This window comes from Corapipo altera, unplaced genomic scaffold (genome assembly GCF_003945725.1).
Source record: "Corapipo altera isolate COAL_440 unplaced genomic scaffold, ASM394572v1 316, whole genome shotgun sequence".
NCBI lineage: Eukaryota > Metazoa > Chordata > Aves > Passeriformes > Pipridae > Corapipo > Corapipo altera.
Window position 1 is genome coordinate 203,097 of NW_020884974.1, and position 20,650 is coordinate 223,746.

Here is a 20,650-nt window from a genome sequence, read left to right on the forward strand (position 1 = left end):
AGCTACAATGTCAAAATGAAAAATTTACACTACTAAAACATCCTTCCTTGTTGGGAAAAGGAAAAGAAGCCAGCAGGAGGACAACTCTCACTCTGGGGACGCTTCTAAACTTCCCAGAGTGGGTGGGTCAAATTAAAAGGATAAGTAGCAAAAAGCTACAACATTATGAGAGGAAAGTTTTACTAACAACATCTACCCTGGAATTTCTGCACGGACAGATGATTCATAACCTAGATAATGAATCTCTGAGCAACATTAAAATGATCCCCAGCCTTTCTGCCACTCCAAGCACTTTTGAGAGTGATGCTCTTCTCAAGAGCCACATCTGCTCTGCAGTGGCAGAGCTTCAGAACCCCCAGTGCCGAGTTCACCTCCTGCCACTGCTCAGAGCTCATGAACAGTGGTTCTCCCTCCTGCCATCCCAGCTCTGAGCAGACCAAACAGCTCTGCAGACAACTTTTTACAGTGTTTACTCACTGCACTGATGACATTAGGACACAGAACAGCAATAGACTCCCAAAAGGATTCTCCTCTCAAATCACCCATACAGCAAGGGGACTGGTTTCCTGCTAGGTAAACATGTTTTTTAACATTCTTTTCTAAAATAAACAACAAACCAAGAAATACCTAACTTTGTGACATTTTGTTTGGCTTTCTTTGTGTTCTTTTTTTATTTAAAACCCATACATTAAAGGCATACAGAGAACAAACTGTTGAAAAACCAAAGTGATGGATGTGAGCCTATAAAAAAGCCACAAGCAAACACCTGAACAACAAGCTGATGTTCTTATTATCATCACAGCAAGAGAACAGAAAGCTAAATGTCAAGCATTACTACAGATATAGGTCAGCAATTTCTATTGTTAATGCCATTCAGCAGGTACCCTCCAGGAGGTAAAGTCACCTCATCACAATTTCAGTTGCTCAAAACAAGTCCAACTGTTTCGCTCTCCTGCTGCTCCACCACTGAATAAAAACTGCTGCCCAGCAGAATTCAGCTGAACCAAAGGAAAGAAAAAAGAACAAAAGAAGGAAAAAATCCCAAGTAATAAACCCCTTACCATTGTGATGAGCAATCTGTATTTGTCCAGCATTGCCTGGTTGTCATGGCATCCTGCCAGCAGCTGCCAGATCTCTGCCCTCAGTGCCTCTGGAACCCCACTCTTCACCAGGGTGGACAATCCGTTGGGTCTCACGACAAGGTTATTGTGCCTGAAACACAGAGGACCGTTTGCCTGTTAAACTTCAACCGCAGGAGTCGAAACGAGGATTAAAAACATTAACAGGTTTTAAACTTGCCAGCGTTACTCTGAAAAGCAGAGTCAGCAACTGGCAACACAAACCTTCCTGCCAGTGGTCACACTAATTAGTATTTGTCAGATGGAAAGCAAAAATTCTGCAAGGATTGACGGTAAGAACCAGTGGCAAAATGTAGTGATATTCAAATTCTTTAGGTGAAAATTAACAATAGGCAACTGCAGAAATTGAACTGGTTAACAAAGAACAATATGAGTTGAAAGAGAAAACTGTGCCATCTGTGCAGACAATTCAATTCAAATATTTGTTCAACATATACGTTTTAGCTTAGGTTAAGAAAAAGAAATTAAAAATAACAAACGATACAGAGAAATAAATTTTGGAAAACAAATAGAAGCCAATTTTAAGAGTACTACCATGAAGTTCCAGTTCCACAATTCATGCCTAGAGTATATTTCAAGTCCCACAAAGCAGTAATACTTGCATTTGGTAAACCTTAGTATTCCAAATAAATTTGCCTGTTGGTCTGAGCTGGTCCTTCACTATTTGGTTGCACACACCCAAGAAATGTAGGAATACAAAACTCACTGCACACGCACAATATTGTAGAGCTTTCAGTCACAGATGTTTCAAACCCATTTTTGAGATAAGAGTGTTTGCTGATCTGGGTTGAAGCTCCCTTGGACTCGGGATGGCAATTTCCAGAGCAGTGCAGCAGGAAAACTGCCCCAGTTGATTCCTTGCTCTTTCTGCTGTACAAAGTGCTTTGCTCTCTCAGTGTTTTGACCATTGTTGTGTTTTCCAACTCTCCTGGTAGGAGAATAGTGAGAGTGGCTGTTCAGCCAAAGGCCAGCAAGCTGTGATTAATTAAATAACCTGCAATTTGACCATGGATTTTCAGTAAATGTTTAGAGTACTCGTTCTATGAAACAGCTCATTAAGACCTTAACAGTTTACCACTGCTGTTTAAATTTCAAAGGTGTTCTAAACAAATTTCTTTTTCCTACACTTTGACAATGATATCACCATTTTTCCAAATAACCTGAGAATTAAAAAGTCTGATTATGTAACATCCTTATTCTTCTAAACACAATAATTATTTTTAAATGCACAGTGCAACACAAGTAATTTTAAACTTTTTATCACTCAGCCAAATTAAAATCCATGTAGTGTCTTTTCTCTTTTTCAGCCCATTTTGCAGACAGTCACACGAGCCTAATGGTCTTGTGATGAGAAAAAGGTAAGAAAGAAAAAGCATTATTCACAAAAACATTAAAAGGACTAAGAACTTGGCATAAAGGACTTGAGTGGGTCCAGAGAAGGTCAAGAAAATGCTCTGAATCTGGAGCTCCTCTGCTGTGGAGACAGGCTGGGAGAGCTGGGGGAGTTCAGCCTGGAGAAGAGAAGGCTCCAGGGAGACCTCAGTGTGGCCTTTCAGTACCTTAACGGGGGTCATAAAAAGGAGGGGAGAAACTTTGTATGGGCAGATAGTGACAGGACACGGGGGAACGGCTTTAAACTGCCAGAGGGCAGGGTTAGATGGATATTAAAAAGAAATTCCTCTCTGTGAGGGTGGGGAGGCCCTGGTACAGGTTGCCCAGAGAAGCTGTGGGTGCCTCTGGATCCCTGCAAGTGTCCAAGGCCAGGTTGGACGGGGCTTGGAGCAACCTGGGCTAGTGGAAGGTGTCCCTGCCCATGGCAGGAGGGAATGAGATGAGTTTTAAGGTGCCTTCTAACCCAAATCATTCTGTGATTCTATGACTAGACACACTAAGCAGTTACAGAATTATGAAATGCACATTGAGATACAAATAAATAACAAACACATCGGAAAGTTAAAGCTCAAGTTGTGGATTAGTTTGTTTATTACATGGATCTGGTCCTATGCTATGTGAGAAACACCAAAGAGCTCCTCTGAGGAGTGGGCAAGCTGATAAAATAAAATGAACAGCTAAAAAGGGACATTCCCACAGAAACAAAACAGGGACATTTTCAGCAGCACCAAGGAAACAATACAAATGGCTTATGGTAACAACTAAGAAAGATGCACATTCTGTGCTGGAACACCATCCTATACATATTCCCAGCTGAGAATTAAACAACCAGACTTTCCCGGCCCTGTCCTATATTTAGGCAGTCCTGTGGCAGAGGTAATACTTTAGCAACATGAGTCCCTGCCACACAGCACAACTCTTAACTTCCACAGCCAACTTCCTGGCTTCTGAACGGCTCATTGGGAAACAGCCTGAGCATCCCCAATCCTTGCTCAGAACAACAGAAATGGGCATAAAATAAAAGCTTGCCTTATTCTGGCCTTATCCTTTAGCATGTGGGAAAAATGGGTCATTCATGGGTGTAACATCTTTAATTTCCTACAAAGTGCTGCAGTTCTCTTGCACAGAACTCAAAGACACAATAAAATAAATAGATATACCATTACTTTCCAACTGTTAATTCTATTTTTTTGTAAATTATCTTATTTTTATTCCTGTTTATATGCTTGAAGGAGACTCTTGGAGCAATGTTTCTTCTGAGTCCAATAGGTTACAGTGACATTTTAAGAAAATGACAAGAAGCAATTAAAATGCAATAAATTTTTCACCTAAGAGACAAATAAAACAGTTCCCCAAGTGCAAATGTTAACTTTTGTTTATTTACCTTTTTTACAAGTGCACAGATCTTCCACTAACATATGCTGCAGTTTTCAACACACTAGATTTGATTTCAATCTATTTTTAGTTTTCAAATAGTTAACATTTTTCATCTGTTACTCTTTCTTAGTTTTGTTCTTAAAATGTAACATCAAGTTGTTTAAGAATTCAAGTAGTTTAAAGACTTGAATTTCTCTCAGGAGATAATATTACTTGAGACACTACTAAAGATAAGTTTGCTACTGCTGGTCTTCAAGCTGGCTGGGATGTCCCACTTCTCACCCCTTTCTTAAGCAATTTTAACTAAGGTGTTTTAGCTACTAAATGTGTAAGTTATGTTAGGAGTTCAAAACAGTTTACTCCAAGTATTAAATGTTTTGTCTCACTCATCAGAATACTTGAGTAACCAGAGGGAATCATTGGTTACGTGAAACTTCAGAGAATGAGCTGGGGTGTTCCTTTACTTCAGCATGTTGAGCCACAGGAGCCCAGGGATTTCTCAAGGGCAAAAGTTAAACCAAAAACAATCATCTGACAAATGAGTTAAAAAAGGAATAAAACTAAAGGTAGCATCTTCCAGTGGAAATGCCATGGGGATGTCCCTTAGAAGAGGCTTTGCAAAGGTCTAAACAGCTTCAGCGCCCACCTCTGGATTTTTACAGATGATGTCTCATCCAGAAACTTTGCATGAGATCTCCATTACAGATGAAGTCAGCAGCAAGAAGCTGTGTTGCTCCAAAGCTACAAAGTGGTCAAATAAAGGGAGAATTTGCCCAAATAAATCCTTAAAGCACTTCTCAGCTCCCTGTTTGGAGTTAGGAAAAGGAAACTGCCAATTCCAGATTAAGGGCCTCTGATTATTTTTGTCTCCAGCAGCAGGAGCTATTACTTACAAAGGGAAAACCAAATAAGTGGTTCTGGCACTTGCTAATAGTCCAGGGTCTCTCAGAGGCAGCAAACACACAGACTTGTTCCTATTTTAGCACAGTGTCTGCTGCTACTGAAGCACTTAATTAAACCACAGAAATAACACTGTTGAGAACATACTCTGGGCTTACAGATAGTCTTCGTTTTACTCACCAACAGAAGCAGTTTCAGTGAGGATTCACAGGCTTTCTAGAATTCTTTTTCAAATGCTTACATATAGCATGTTAAAAAAAATAAAGAGAGATTGTTTCTAAACAAATTAAATGTACACAGCTGGCACAAATGGCTTAGACAGAACATACTGACTGCTCTGCCAGTCCTCTCCTGGCTCTGAGTTTCACGGGGGTTTAACTCCCAGCCCCAAGGACAGTGACCACAAAGTTGTGCCTGTGAAGTCCCACATCTGTGTGAGCACACACAGACACACTCAAACACCAAACTAAACCAGACTCTGGCAGATGCTGTGGGAGAGATTTGTCAAAGAACTGCAAGTTATTTAAACTAGGTTTAAAAAACACACCTCAATGTGTTTTGTATTTAAGTTTTTAAACTACGTAAGCTGAAGAATTTCACACCTCCCGCATACAGACTCATGAAACAAAGAAAAGGTTAATATTTAAAATCTAAATGTAAGGAATTAAGCATTACCATCTCCCCAGTAACTCTCCCCAGGAATACAAAATCTTCTCAGGACAATCCTTTGACACATCACCGGTGCCACTGGAGAGTTCATTATCACTCTCTGCAAAAACAAAAAAAGAAAAAACAAGAAAACAAAAGCATGCACACGTTCACCAAAAGCACAGACACTAAAGATCTATACACATAGGTCTCAGACAACTTTTTTTCTCATGTATCAGTTTTAAAACCACAAAAAGACATCAAAAATACTAGTGGAACCATAAAGAATATTTAGCAGACTTTACAAAACAAGTGTATTAATGAAGTTATCATAAAGTTTAAAAGAACAGGACTAGGGAATAATTTGTAGCACTGTTACAGAAGAAAGCTGGGACCTGAAAAAGCATTATGCAAGGAAAGATTCAAGGCTGTCACCTCTCCATTTAATGACATTTCACAATGTGGTGTTATCTGAAAGTCACATCCACCCACTTCAGACCTCCCACGAAGAGAAGTCTCTCTTAAAGCATAGCAGATAATGCTACTTGGTTACACCACATCCCTTTGGTTCTCCTGTGGTACCTGAGGTCATGAAGCCCCCTCAGAGCCCCAAAATCATTATTTTTACCTGAAATAAGTTCCTGGATGGGTAGAAAGAACAACAGTGTGACATTAAAGGTTGTAGTGCATGGAACAGACACGAATGCTTAAAATGAAACCTCATAATTATTAAGAATGAAACACTTAGGGAGGGAGATAGGTTATTACACGACTAAGCCCAGAAGGGATAATGTGAGCCTGGGACAGTGTGCTCAAATAACCACCCAGTCCCAGAACTTATCCCACTTCCCAGTGTCTTGTGGGTCTGTGCAGCTGCCCACAGTTGGCTGGAGAGTCTAACCCTACAAGGCAGCTCCTCACATGAACATGGGCTTGCCGTTACTTGGACTTTTTCCACTTTAATCTGAATAAGATACTGCTAAAAGTTACACAAGTGCAATTTCAACACCACCACACGCTGATAGGGTTCCAGCTCTCAGTGTCTTTAGTGGGAAAAACAATCCAAAAAGAGACAGCAGCAGCCTCACAAAATCCCAGACTGGTTTGGTTTGGAAGGGATCTTAAAGCTCACCCAGCACCACCTCCTGCCCTGGGCAGGGACACCTTCCACTAGCCCAGGTTGCTCCAAGCCCCGTCCAACCTGGTCTTGGACACTTCCAGGGCTGGGGGAGCCACAGTTCCCCTTAGAGGCTGCTGAAGCCATGGACAGTTTAGATGTCAGAGGGCTCCAAGGCTGCTCTTTCCTATGAGCTGACCTGTCTCAAGAAGCTAAAATAAAACAAAAAAAAAAAAAAAGAAAAACCACAGCTACATCTGCTCACCATATCCCTCAGATACTCTCCTCAACACAGCTCTGTCACATCTGGGTGCTGACCTAATATCTTGCATTCCTCAGGTACATTAAACACTTCACCCCCAGCTTTATGCAGGCAACAGCAATAGTTCAGGTAGAGGAGGATCTTCAGTCCTTGTGCAATTATCCTGTTAACTCTTCATCCTTGTCATTCTCACTTCAATGACACGTTTCTAATTTATGTTCTTAACAATTGTCAAATACAAGTCATTAATAAAATATCATCAGTGCTTGAATTTGACAGCAAGCTGTGAGGACAAAGCATACACTGCATTTCAAGGACAATTAACAGCAAAAATCCTGCCCTAAGAGAGAAGCACGGCAGAAATCCCTGTATTTTAAAACGAATATTACATTAGTGAAAGCTTTTGGCTTGGAACCTGCTTGTACAGCTTCACAGGACCCAAAGTACAAGACTAACCTCCATTTAACTACTTCCCCATTAGAATTAAATATAACCCCAACAAAATAACCAACCACCCACATCACAAATCTACAGAAAACTTGATTTTAACGTTTCCCAACCTTTTGCATGCAGTCACTAGACCTAAAGATGGAAATATGAAGATCTAAATTTATCATTTTAATAAAATTTGGTATCACTATAAAAGTGACCAAAGGAATCAACTGTGTTCCAGGGGAAGAAACATATTTAAAGACTCAACTTTCCTTTAATTTTAAAATTACAAAAAAATAGTGTAAAGGCCAATCTCTTCACTTACTACCCAGGTCTGACAATAATTAAAAACACCTTTAAGTTAAAACAACTAAGTGCATTATATTTTCTTAATTCCCTCCTCTCCTGATTTGCCTAATTGGATCAAAGAGACAAATGACAAATGCAGCCTTTCTACTGGACATGGAAGCCAGGGAAAAAAAAAAGTGATGAAATCTTCTCTGGATTGAACACATTTGCCATTCAGAGATACAAGGTACTGATACATGTAAAGAATCCCAAGAAACCTGGCTCGCATCCAGAATTTGTCATAAACCACAACTTCAGAAAAGTTTAACACGTTCAAGGTAAAGGGTAAACTATGTGGCACAAACTTCTGAAAGAAGAGATGGGAATTTCCTTGGAGAGACTGCAGAACTACAGCACACCTTAACAGGAGTTACTGGCGAAAATAACACAAACCAACCCTGTAGTCTGGAACAAAATCTGATAAAGATGACTGAAGTCCCCCAGCGGGTCAGAATGTTTCAAAATGAAGGTGCACTGCTCCTTTGAGGAGCAGAGCACACTAGTTGTTACTGGATCCAAACGTGAGCCTGCCAAGGAACACTGACATCAGACCAAAGCAACAAAGCCCCTGATTTCGCTCTGTGTTGGTATTTGGGGCAGAATTCTTCGAAGTTCTTAAGGAGATCAGTGTTACACAGCACACGCGCTCCGGTGCTTCAGCCAGAAAATACTTTCATCTGGAAGGTTTAGCAGTGTTTGCAATGTATTATTCAGTTATATGTCAGAAAATCACAGGCCTTAATTAGAAATGCCATATGCTCCCTCTCAAAAGACGCTAACGTCAAACTGAAAAATAGAACAGGGCGAAGGGGACAGAATAAACAGCTTCAAAAATCTCTACTTGGTTTCCACTCTAAGGACTATTTACATATTCTAACCTGTGAAAGCATTTAATATGAAATAAGGGAAAAAAAGATGTCATGGGAGGGATAATTAAGTGTAGATGTTCTTCTCTAAGCACTTTGATATTTTTTTTTTCCACATTTCATAGCATCTGTAAGCCAGCAGCATTAGCCAGAGCATGATTTAATCCACCCTCATATTGCTGGGAATGCCACAGATCCCTTCCTCTAAATGTCCTGGGTACTTCTCCCTTCCTCCTGTATTTGCCCTGACCTATCAGAGCCATCAGCTGGGCAAAAAATGTGGGCAATAAAACAGGCCTCACCACAGCAAGAGGAGGATGGAAGATGTCTCCAGGGAACAAACCTGGGAGTTGTAAATATGTGTACACACAAACTGCCTTTAAGAACACTCACAGGGAACAGCAAGCCTGGAAAGTTTTTGGTTTGCTTTGAATTGCAACGTGATTCACAGAATCCACAAAAACGTCACAGCTCATGAACCAATTCCCTGAATTCAGAGCCTCTTCAGAGCACTCCCACAGCAAGCATGGCTCTGCATGGCATCAGCATGGAATAACATCTTGGGCTGGAAAAGACCTCTGGAGATCAGACAGTCCGATCTCCTACTCCAAGCTCTGGTTGGATCAAGTCACTCCGAGCCCAGAGTGGGAGGTATCCTGGCTTTGCCTGGAGTGGAGTTCATTGCCCTCACAGTGGCTGCTCTGGGACTGTGGTTTAGGTTTGAGCTGGAAACGGTGTTGATAACACCAGGATGTTTCAGCTGCTGCTGAGCAGTTGCTCACACAGAGTCAGGGCCTTTGCTGCTCCTCATCCTGCCCTGAGGGCTGAGGGTGCACAGGAAGGTATGAGGGGACATAGTTGGGACAGCTGATCCCAACTGGCACAAGGGATGTTCCAGACCACATGGCATCATGCTGAAAATGCAAAGCAGAGGAAAAAGGAGGAAGGGAGGACCTTTGGAGTGATGGGGTTTGTCTTCCAAAGTCTCTATTAGACATGATGGAGCCCTGTTCTCCAGGAGATGGCTGAACACCTGCCTGCCCATGGGAAGTGGTGAGCGAACTCCTTGCTTTGCTTGCACACACAACTTTTGCTTTCCCTACTGAACTGTCTCAACCTCAGCCTATGAGTTTTGTCATTTTTACCCTTCTGACTCTCTCCTCCACCTCACCAAGGAAGGGAGAGTGAGCAGCTGTGTGGGGCTGAGCTGCCATCTGGGGTTAAACCACAACACCAAGGTAGTCTTGAATGCCTTCAAAGAGGTGGTAGAATCTTGACCATGCTGATAGTTTAAATACAAACCAACCAACGCACCAAAAGTGTCCTTTTATCTAACCAGAATTTCCCAGTTCTACCTTGTGTCTGATGCCTGTTGCCTCAGGCCTTATCAGACGCCTCTGAGAAGAGTCTGGCTCCATCTTCACTGAGTCCTCTGACATAGCAGCTGCAGAAAGGAGTAAGATTCTTCTCTGTGCATCTTCCTCTCTAGCCTGAACCAAACTCAGGTCTCTCAACCCCTCACTGTACACCACGTGCTCCTGAGCCCTGCCCTCTGGAGCACTGAGCACTCTCCTCGGTTTGCTGCTGTCCACAACTCTGCTGAGGGCTCACTCGATCCTGTCACCCAGGCGATAGACACTTAACAGCACCAACCTGGTTCCAACACCAATCCCTCTCAGATACCATTGCTTGCTGGCTGCCAGCCAGACTTTGCACCGTTAATTCATTCTTTCATCCCAGCAGTCCAGCCAACCTTTCAACCACATTATCTTCCACTTGTCCAGTCCCTATCTTGTTGCTGTAAGGATAAGGACACTATGGGACAACACTGGAGCCCTTGCTAAACCCAAGGTGTGCAGCACCCACTGCCTGCCCCTTGCCTGCAACACTGGCCACCTTGTGACAAGGATTTGTCCTTCATAAATCTATGCTGGCTGCTCCCAGTGACACTGTTGGACATTCAGGTGAAATGCTTTCAGGAGTATTTGCTCTATAACCAGTCCCATGGATTGAGGTCAGACTGAACCAGAACTTCCTTCTGGTCCTTTCTTCTTTTGGATACTTGCCAGTTGCATGACATGGATATGGAAGCCTGCACAGATACCCCTCGGGTTGGCAGAGGACCCCTGGATGACAGATTTTGCATGTAGTCAGTTTTTTTAGTACATCTACAGACAAACCAACCTGTAAAAAGGGCTATCTCTCAAAAATCTGCAAGGACATTCAAGGACAGGCTAAAGAGTGAATCTAACTGAACAGAAGATTGGCGATCTATGGATATACACAATTTTCTCAGTTCATTCCAAGGACTTCATTACTCTTACTCTGTGGACTGTATTTCCCAGCTCAAGTTTAATTCTTTCTAACCTGCAATTTACGCCAATCACTTTTTTTCTCCTAAACAATTTTAGCACATCTCACTTTCAAAAAGATGATCTTAGCATTTACTGCTTCTTTTCTAGAGTACTCTGCTTGTTTCCTCAAAGGACACATTCTCCAGACTTGCTCTCATTTCCCATTTTCTCCTCCAGCTGGTCCATATTTTTTCGTGACGAGAGGTGTTCAAACAAAATACTGAGGCATCCAGTGTTCAAACCAGAAGAATTACACACACAGTAACTGGTATAAGCAAATACCCTACAGGAAAAGAAAAAAAATCATACACACAGAAACAAAATCTCTGCCTGTTCTTCTCCATGTCTTATTTTGTTGTGCAGGATATCAAAGAGGGAACACAGGGAACCCTCAGAGGGTAACACCAGTACTCAGAGCAGCACTGATAAGTTGGGCAAAGGCTGTAACAAATCACTGTGAGAAACCAGCTCAGAGCCAAGTCAGGCAGCACCCAAGTCACTCTCTGATGAGGGATTAACAGACCCTTTTGAACAAAAGTAATCAACTTGGTTTATTGGCATTTGCCATTTGTGGCTTGAGGAAATGGATCCTGGTGAAGAACTCTTACCCATACCAACAAAAATTGAGGTATTAAATATGAATTTTTTAATCTTCCTTGTTTTTACAGTGAAAGAGGGGGTTTTTGTTGGTTTTTTAATGGGCCTTTTTTTGCATCATATTTTAAAAATTTGCCTTTAGACAATACTCCCCTCATCCATATTTTAGACCATAGAGCAGCTTTTCCAGTGGATTCAGTTCTCCATCAGGAAATCTTCTAGATCACCTGAAGCATGGCAATACCTTAGAAGTCAAACTCGTTTGTCAGCTCGCAAAAAGGCAAATAAGGTGGAAAACTACAAAGCTGTTTCAGAGAGCTCAAGGATACAGGTAAATAAGTAAAGTACCTCCTAAAATGAGTAGAAAAGCATGAATACAGCAGCTCAAAATGAACAGGTGGGATTTGAGCACTAATGGGAAGAAGAAAAAGGGATTTCTAATGAGTTTTAATTGAGAAGTTGTTACACATGAAATAAAAAGTAGGTGGAACTGAAAAATAATACAGTTGGAGCAACCTGAAGGAGAAGGAAATCAGGTCATGAAGATAGGTGGGAATAGAATGGGAATGCTTCAAATATGAGCAGTTTGATTTTTATGTAGGAGAAGAACAAAAATGAAGGGGGAGCTGAAGTTGGCAGCACATTATCAGGGCACAAGATAGAGCATTACTGACATGAAATCTTTCCATACATACAAGAGAAAAGAGGATCGTGAGAGAGGCCCCAAAAAAAGAGCAAGTTTCCATTTATAAGGTAACAGGAAATTATAGAGCATGAACTATCATTTTGCCAGGAAGGACAGGAGTGAAACAAAGTTTAAGTCATGAAGGTATTAAATAAGGCAAATTTTCAGAGAGGTCCAACTTTTCAGTGCATTACTAAATATTTTGATGAACACAAATGGATTTTTAAATGCCTTCCAAATAACAGATTTATGAAATGACAATCCTCAGTATACTTGCTAATTCAGAAGGAAGAAGAATAATTGGGAGCAGAAAAATACAGATTTTTGAATCTGAACAAAGACGACTTGCATTGAATTCTGCTCACACGTTAGTTACGTAATAAGTTGAGGAGAAATTAATTTGGCAGCCACTGAAGTGCACATAAAGAGAACAAAAAGGAAAGACACAGAAATTCTTCACTAAAAGCAAACCAGCATTTTGATTCTTATTCCTTTTTATGAACGATAAGATACACATTTTTCACTCAATCATTCAAGCAAATGCTCATGCTGACAAATCTCAGCAATTCTGATTACCTTGCAAACAGGAGGCAAATTTAATTGCTTCTCTATGTAACCCAAAATCTGGATCCCAAACCCTGTATTTGATAAACACTGGAAGAAGGTGGGGTTGGATATCTCTGCCTTTCCCTCTCTGCATACAATAATGGTTTTCACAAATCTCCCAAAGGATCCACACTTGTACTTTGTAACCATCCTGCCAGTTGTGTGCAGTGCTCAGTCAAAACAACCTTTCCTTATTATTACAACAAATTCTGCAATAAACTCCCGTCTTATATCCTCATATATCTTTAAAAGCCTATCTTTGCTCTATGTCTTAAGAGTTTCAGCACAGGTCCTACATCACTGTCATATGAAACTAGAATCATTTTAAAATGTCCCAAAAATAAACCTGAACTGGCCATCCAAGCCTGAGTGCCGAGCTGATCCTCCCCTCGTGGAGTGCACACCCAAGTGAGCCCCCCGTGACATCCCTAAATTGGATGTACAAATGCTTAAAGCTGAATTAAAAAAAAAAAAAAAAGTGGAGAAAAATGATCACTTCAGCTCGGTAGTTTTGCTCCCACACAGATGACAAAGCCAAGTAAATGCTGCACACTGGAGGTATTTCTGTAAACACAAACATCTTTCACACATACGGTGCTGTCTGAGAGCTGACATACTGCAGAACAGGCAAGAATATCAAATTTGAGGTGCTGTCACAATCCTAAGGCAATGCATTTGTAATTTATGAATTTGTAGATTAGTATTTACTCCCATCTTTGATATAATCCAATGGAAAAAAAATACCAACATTACAAACACATGAAAATTATATGTTGCCTGGTATTTACTTCAAGTGCCAAGGCAGTATCCAACACACTTGGATTATAAAGCACTTAGACTCACAAAATACTAGGAAGGTGATGATCAAAACTGAAAAGAGAAGGATCTAATTTTGAGGTTATTATTAGTAAAAAGTAAGGGGGAACTGCTGGTTGAAAAAAGTCTTTTTAATCACCTTTTATTTAAAGTGGTCAAATACTTTTTTTAATTACATGAAATGTGGCAGCTTGAGGTCAAACCATGGAGCTCATGACTGAAAACTGAGAGGACCCTCTAGCAATAGGAAGTTCAAATTCCTAACAAGGCAGCAGGATTGCAAGTCCTTTTCCAAATTACTTTTATACTGTCTATAGGCAGACAAGGAAAAGACAACCACTAATGAATAAAGCAGCCAAACCATTCAAGATAATCTGCAGTTTCTTCCAGACAAGATGCAAACACCAATTTACACTCATTTTGCGTTTCTTTTATGAAGTGACTTAAGTTATAAAAAACGAAAAAGCTTGAAATCCAAGGAAAAGATTTCACCTGTGTACCCAAGGAACTGAAAACTGCCTTCATTTGAAAACAGTTTTTTCTGTCATTCAGCAAAACTAAACCAAAGGCATCAAGAGATTTCCCTGGAACATTCATGGACTGCAGGCCAGAAATAAGAAATTGTGTTTTGCCCTGAACCTCCCAAAGTCAGCATGAGGAACAAATTTTATCAAGGCAAGAATCCCTACACACAGGTGTGTTCCCAGGAACACTTGCAGGAGTGTCGAGGGGACACTGGAGAGGAAAAGGGGGATAAACCGGCTCAGAACAAGCCACATTGACTTCCTGGGTGTGTTCTGCTGCCTGGAATGGAAACGGAGTTAAAATTCCCCAATTTTCCATTTCATTTACAATTTTGCCATTTCAGTAAACACTTCTGCAACCCACAGAAGCGCTTCAAATTCAAGACATTTCAAACACTCTCCTTTTAACACAAAGGCCATACTTGCATGAACAAATTTAAATACAACTGTAACTATCAACTTCCACCAGCTTTGAAAAATCAAGTCTTCTTGATTCAGCATTTTTTTTATATACTAAGGAAAGGATCACATTCTCCCTGGCAGCACAATAACAGCTGCAGAAGTCAATTGAGTGCATTTATTTTGCGATTTTTAATAACAGAAGTGAACTTGTAAGGTGTGAAAATAATCCAGTGCAAGAGAATGATCAGCAGAATCCATAAAATGACAGCAGGCTCATCAGGAATATTCATTTGGATGCCGTTCTTAGGAATGCCTGTATTTTGAAACTGGAGCAAAGGGTTCTCGTCTGGAGATGGCCACTGGCAATACGACCTCTTGAGCTTAGGATCTGTGAAGTTTTTAGTTCACTTTTATAGACATAGCAAAAAGACTCCAAGACAGATCTAACTGATCTCATTTAGGACCCACCAACTTTACTCTGTATTGGATTAATGTAATAAACAGTTCCTGTGAAGTACATAAGTTGTTTTTAATTTGGATAAAAATGCAAGTTGACTATTTCGATACCACTAATGTCATTCTTCTCACTCAGTCATCCCCATTTGTTCGTATCATAACCCCTATTTTATCACTAAATACTCTCTATTGACTCCTAAAGCATCACCTCCTCTACTCCTCTGCTTTCCTCAATCCTGCCACCCCCAGCCCTTGACACAGCATCCTGATTTAGTCTGGCTGATCATCTCAGATCACTGAGCATTGCCCACCCCTTCCCCACCACACACACCATCTCTGGGCGTGGCCAACACATCACACTCAGAGCTTTCTTCCAACTTTCACACTCCCTTGTTCTTTCCCATCTGTTTTCAATGCCAAATCCCACCATCTCCACACTGAATTTCCATACCTCTTTGGGTCATTATTCTATTGTCTATCCATTCTTATTGTTCTTAGAGAAGTTTTACCTTCTTAAGTTTGTTATTTCTTCTCTTGGTAAACAAACCACAAGCAGAACCAGTCCTGCATTCCTAGAGGTCACCTGGGAGTGTTCCAGAGGCACCCTTCAGGAGCTTCTTTTTGGTAAGCAAGTTATCTTTTCCCCGGATTACCTTTTACATGAATTATCTGTTTCAGGGTTAGGGCGAGTGCTTACTCTGCAGGCAACTTACAGATGGGAACATGAGCTCATAACCAGACACTCAGGACCACAGAAAACTTCAGCCAAAGCATCTTCAACTCGGTTACAATCAGCTCAAAGAATATTTCCTGGTTTTAAACAGAACTGGTCCTGCTTACAGTGATCCTTAAGCTTCTAACATTATCCAGACTCCAGAAGAAACTCAAATGGAATTATTCAGTGATCTCCTGAAATGTTACATTATACTTAAAAAAATAAATAATTCATATATTAGAGACAAAGGAAGGTCAAAACTTCATGTATGGTCTGAGTAAGCATTGCTGCTAAAAGCAGTCAACCTATTCTTCCCTTTCTCCTTTGGTTATTTATTCCTAGGACTACATCCTCCTTCCTGCTGGAAAGCTATTTTCCCCAGTGCTGAGGGGCTCACAGGTGCAGCCAGGCAGTTCAGCCTGCCACAGAACACCACAATAAAATGCTCCCTGAGCTTTGCCTTTTTCAATATGCACAATCCACCCCATCCCTTCTGGGCTCTCACTTCTTAATGCTCCAAAAAGGAGAAAGAGGAGCTCAACTAACTGTGCTCTGCTCCTTGGTACAAGGTTCTACTCAAAATTAAATATTAATAGTGAACTCTGCTTATTAACAAGAGCTGATACTTATACCCACTTTATTTGAAACCTTTCCAGAAAGTGTAAGAATTTCCTCATTACATATTTTAATTTTTTTTAATTATATTTGGAATTTAATAGAAAACTTCTTATCAAGGAGTGTACTTTACATTCTAGGTTTTGACAAGATATCATTAATATTAATTATATTTTAAAAATTATTACCTCCAAAGCAAGGAACCTTAAATGACTGGGTTGCCAGAAATATCTATTACAACATTAATAATTAAAAAACAAAAGTGTGGTTGGCCTGAAAGATCTCTAAGTAGCAACTGCACAATCTTTGCAAAGGTCTTATTTTTATATATAGCTGTTCATGTGAAAAAAATCAAGCTAAAATGAGAAAAAAAATTAAAAGCTAGGAATGGTATCTAGGGAGTATATGATATCAGTTTTCTACTGTGGCTCCACATTGGAAAGGGACTAGGCCTAACACTAGCGTAGTGATTATTTTAAATCATTATTGGCAGGAATCATGTTTGGCCCTTCATTAAAATAAACAAACAAACAAGAATATTTTAAAAATGCCCTCTTTTTTATTACCATCTTTATTCATATTCTCATGGCACAAGACATCTCAGCAAGCTGTGTGCATGCAGAGTACACAGGAATCGGGTACTAACACAAAGGAAAACGCAATTGCAGTGCTTCTGAAATCAATTAAGGAATATTCTGTGGGCATGGAGGATATACAGATAAGGAAAAAGAAAAAAAAAAAAAGGAGCAAAGTTAAAAAAACCCTATATGGTCAGTAGCTACCATGCTTAACGCTAAAGTAAAGAAAAAGCCTTCTTCCAAGGCTAAGATAAGACATTGTAAACTCAAGGGGGTTTTTACCAATCACCATAATTAGTACCCTGAAAAGAAAAAGAAAGGAAAAGAATGAAGAGATTTATTTAGAACAACTGCAAATGACTCACTGAACCTGCATATCCTCCAGGATAGAGGACTTGTCGGCACAGAACTCAAAATGCGGTTTCCATGAGAACAGAGGCACATCGTGGTATTTTTAATGTCTTCTCCTAGGAAGTAATCTACATTTAAAATATGGAAACTAGCATTAGGGAGCTAAACCAAAGTTAAACTTAGGTTCATACCCCAGTGGAATACTTTTTGTCCGTAATAAAATTCTGTAGTAGTACCAAGAGGACAATATCCACGTTATTCCTAATTGTGCTGCATTCATCACATTCTGTAAGAGTTTTACTCTTCCCAATAAGAGGAATATTAAAAAAGAGGTATTCAAATAATTACTTAAACTCTACCCTATCAAACAAGCCCCAGAAATCATCCTGGCTCAATAACTCACACATCCAGCAAGCAAAAGAACACCCATAGCTGAATTACACCGCACTGATCCACAAGTCCCGAAGGGCAAATCTGAACTAATTCTTGCTATGAATCAAGGCAATTCAGCAAGCCAATCCCAAACACCAGTTAAACAGAAGAGTTTCTTTGGAGAAAACAGTATTTTTACTATTCAGAAGTGGTACTTGATACAAAGGTGGAAATAATGCTGCCAGTCCATGCCCACTGCGCTCCACCCCGGGAATCTGATAAAGGTCCAAAGAGCACCTGACTGTGGGTTCTGCAAGCCTGGTGTCACCTGGCATATGTGAGGGGCTTGCTTTGGTAAGTGGAAGAGGGTAACCACACCTGGGTGCTCCTGCCTCTGCTAATGCCAGGGTTCTGACTCTTAGTCCACAAGCTCATGGTCAATACTTACCTATAACTAAGAACCAAGGAAGAATTTTTCCACAGTACTGAGACTTTTTATAGTATTGACAAAACAGTGCCAGAAATCTGAAGAATAACTTTGTAAAACTAACTCTAAAATTTCTGGTAGGTCAGACATCCAGATCAAAAAAAGGCACATATAGAAAGCCTATTCTGAGTGCTGTGGACTATCCCTCACAGTGCAAAGAGACAACAGTAGGCCAAGGGCCTTCAAAAACCCAAAACAAAACCAAAAAATACCCCCAAAAAACCCCACCAGCAGGAAAAATTTGAGGTGCAGGCAACTGAACCAGGAGATGTTTTTACAAGCCTTGGATATAAGTGAGGGAAAACAAACCATGTGCTAAGCAGGCATTTTGGGGATGGGGAACTCTCCATGTGAGTCTGCCTGGGATGTTTTTGGTTTTCCTCTACAAACAGGCATTTAAAACCTGCCATTTCAAAGCCCAATTCCTTCAGGAGCACATTCAAAGCAAATGGTTTCTGATCAGAAAAAATACCTTTAGGAAAGCTCTTCTGCCCTGCTGGTAGAGCACAAGTGCCTCAGTACCACATTTTGAGGCACAAGAAAGATGGACACATTGTCTGCTGCTGCTGCTGAAACATCTCCAAACAATGGCTTGGTAAAAATGTCATTCCTAAAGAAGCGCTGCTAGTAGAAAATGACTGGTGATCTTTTTGTCCAAAGCAGTTGTATCAAGAATTAAATGAGTAAATTAACAGCAGAAATATAGCGGTATTATCTATGGAAACTGTAAGTGCTTGTTTATCCTTACCTTCTTCTGCCTCATCCTCCTGGGATGACATAGGCCCTCCTCCACTTGTTGGGGTGACTAATTCTTCCTCTCTGGCAGATTCTCTTTGCAGACTGACAACTTCATAAATCGCATCTCCAGCACTTGTGTGGCTTTTTCCTTCAGACTGAAAGAAAGTACGGGTATGTATTAGGTCCCTGCTTAGAAAAATAAGGCTGTCAAAGGCTAAGCAATAGTTTGGGCAAGACTCCCTCAGATTTCTTTGCCTTGGCACAAGTAGATGGCAATATCTGACACTTCTGTTTCTCTCAGCTTTACAGGTAGAAAATATAAATAACACCGCATTATTTCCAAAGCTGCCTCTTAACAACCATTTTCAGTGTTGTTCAGAATGATGATAAAAAAAGCTTTCCAATTTCAGTAGCTATAATGAGTCGAGGTCAAAGAGAAATCTCAGCTAAAGAAAAGAGGGGAGAACAAACAGGAAAAATACTGGAACAACTGAAACAGGAGCTGAATGCCTAAGGGGGGAAAAATTAATTGTAAAGACAAGACTAAAGAAGAAACAAAACCTCATGCTTTGAACAAGCTGTAAATTGTAAAAAGATTCTTTTAGTGCTTTATTTACTAAAAATCAGAATAACTCATCTTTCTTCCATGGATCATAATTTGAAATATACTCCTTCCTATGGGGAAATATCATGGAACCCCTAAACAGGGGGGGTTGGAACTAAATGATCTTGAAGGTCCCTTCCAACCCAATCCATTCTTTGATTCTACGACTTTCTTATGAAAGTTAGTTAAATATACTTTAGCAGTTGCAAGTTTTAAAATAAAAAGAGGATTAATTTCTCCTCTGAGTTACAGTTCTGAACACAGTTATTTTTCAGTGACATGCAGTGATTAATATACTTGTAGAGAATTGTACAGAACTGCAAACTAATGATGGTATTAAATGAACCAGCCCAAAATGTACTATTTTGTTCTTTGTGCATCTAGCCTAATCAGTTAAAATAAGGTAATTTTTGGAACATATTAAAAACATCAAATTAACCATAAAAAAACAACACAATTTAAGTTAGAGAACATTAAATTTGTTTAAAATAAATAAATAAATAAACAAAGTTAGGATAAAGTTGGAAGACTCCAAAATACCTGCAGCGACATACACATGAACTGCTGACCAGCAACTGCAATTTCAACAAGTTGGTGAAATTATGCAGATGAGCAGCTTAAACAGGGACTGCTTGGATCGACAAATATAAACTACTTGATACTGAGAAAGCTTTCTTACTGTATGTTTGTCATCCAGTTCTGCTTCCTTTAAGGAAAGGCTCCGGTTATCAGCTAGTTTTGCTGACTGAACTCACGAAGTCAGTTTAATGAACTTTGGGGTGTAGTATTTTGTAACATTTAGCAGGATGATCTTAGAGCCATTATCCCTTTATCGTTCTCACAGAACACCATTATCAAGTAATTACAAAGTACTTGGTTAAATTAATCAAGTATTGATGCCCCTAATGTTATTAACCATCGCTATCTACAGCTTTTATTTTTGAGGGAGTAAGGCATGAGGTATTGTGGGTTTTGCTCTATGTTACAAGGATTACAAGTCTCCAGCTCCTTGCACATGTTCTGGTCAACTGCAAGACCCATCTGTATAAAATGTGCGTAATTTGGTTACTGGTTTTCTCTGAAGCACAAATTTGTTATCTAGAGGAACCCACCCTTACAAGGATCATGTCCTAACGATGAAAATGTGCATGAGCAGCACAGTAAGATAGACAGAAACAAAGAACAATCCTAAATTACACATCAACCTGCATTTCTGTCAGTTTTCTTATCTGACTGCACCTCACCAAGCTTGGTTCAGACTATTAAATC

General features: G+C 40.1%; 1 protein-coding gene across 7 annotated transcripts in view; it reads right to left on the reverse strand.

Moving 5' to 3' along the window:
- Positions 1-20,650, reverse strand: part of RABGAP1L (RAB GTPase activating protein 1 like) — a 225,616-nt gene that overhangs the window by 172,035 nt on the left and 32,931 nt on the right. For all 7 annotated transcript variants that reach the window (XM_027665273.1, XM_027665271.1, XM_027665272.1 and 4 more), the window contains 3 exons: positions 18,788-18,932; positions 5,484-5,577; positions 1,062-1,212 (listed from right to left, as the gene is read on the reverse strand). In XM_027665273.1, the coding sequence (XP_027521074.1) occupies positions 1,062-1,212; positions 5,484-5,577; positions 18,788-18,932 (390 nt within the window). The remainder of the gene's footprint in view (positions 1-1,061; positions 1,213-5,483; positions 5,578-18,787; positions 18,933-20,650) is intronic.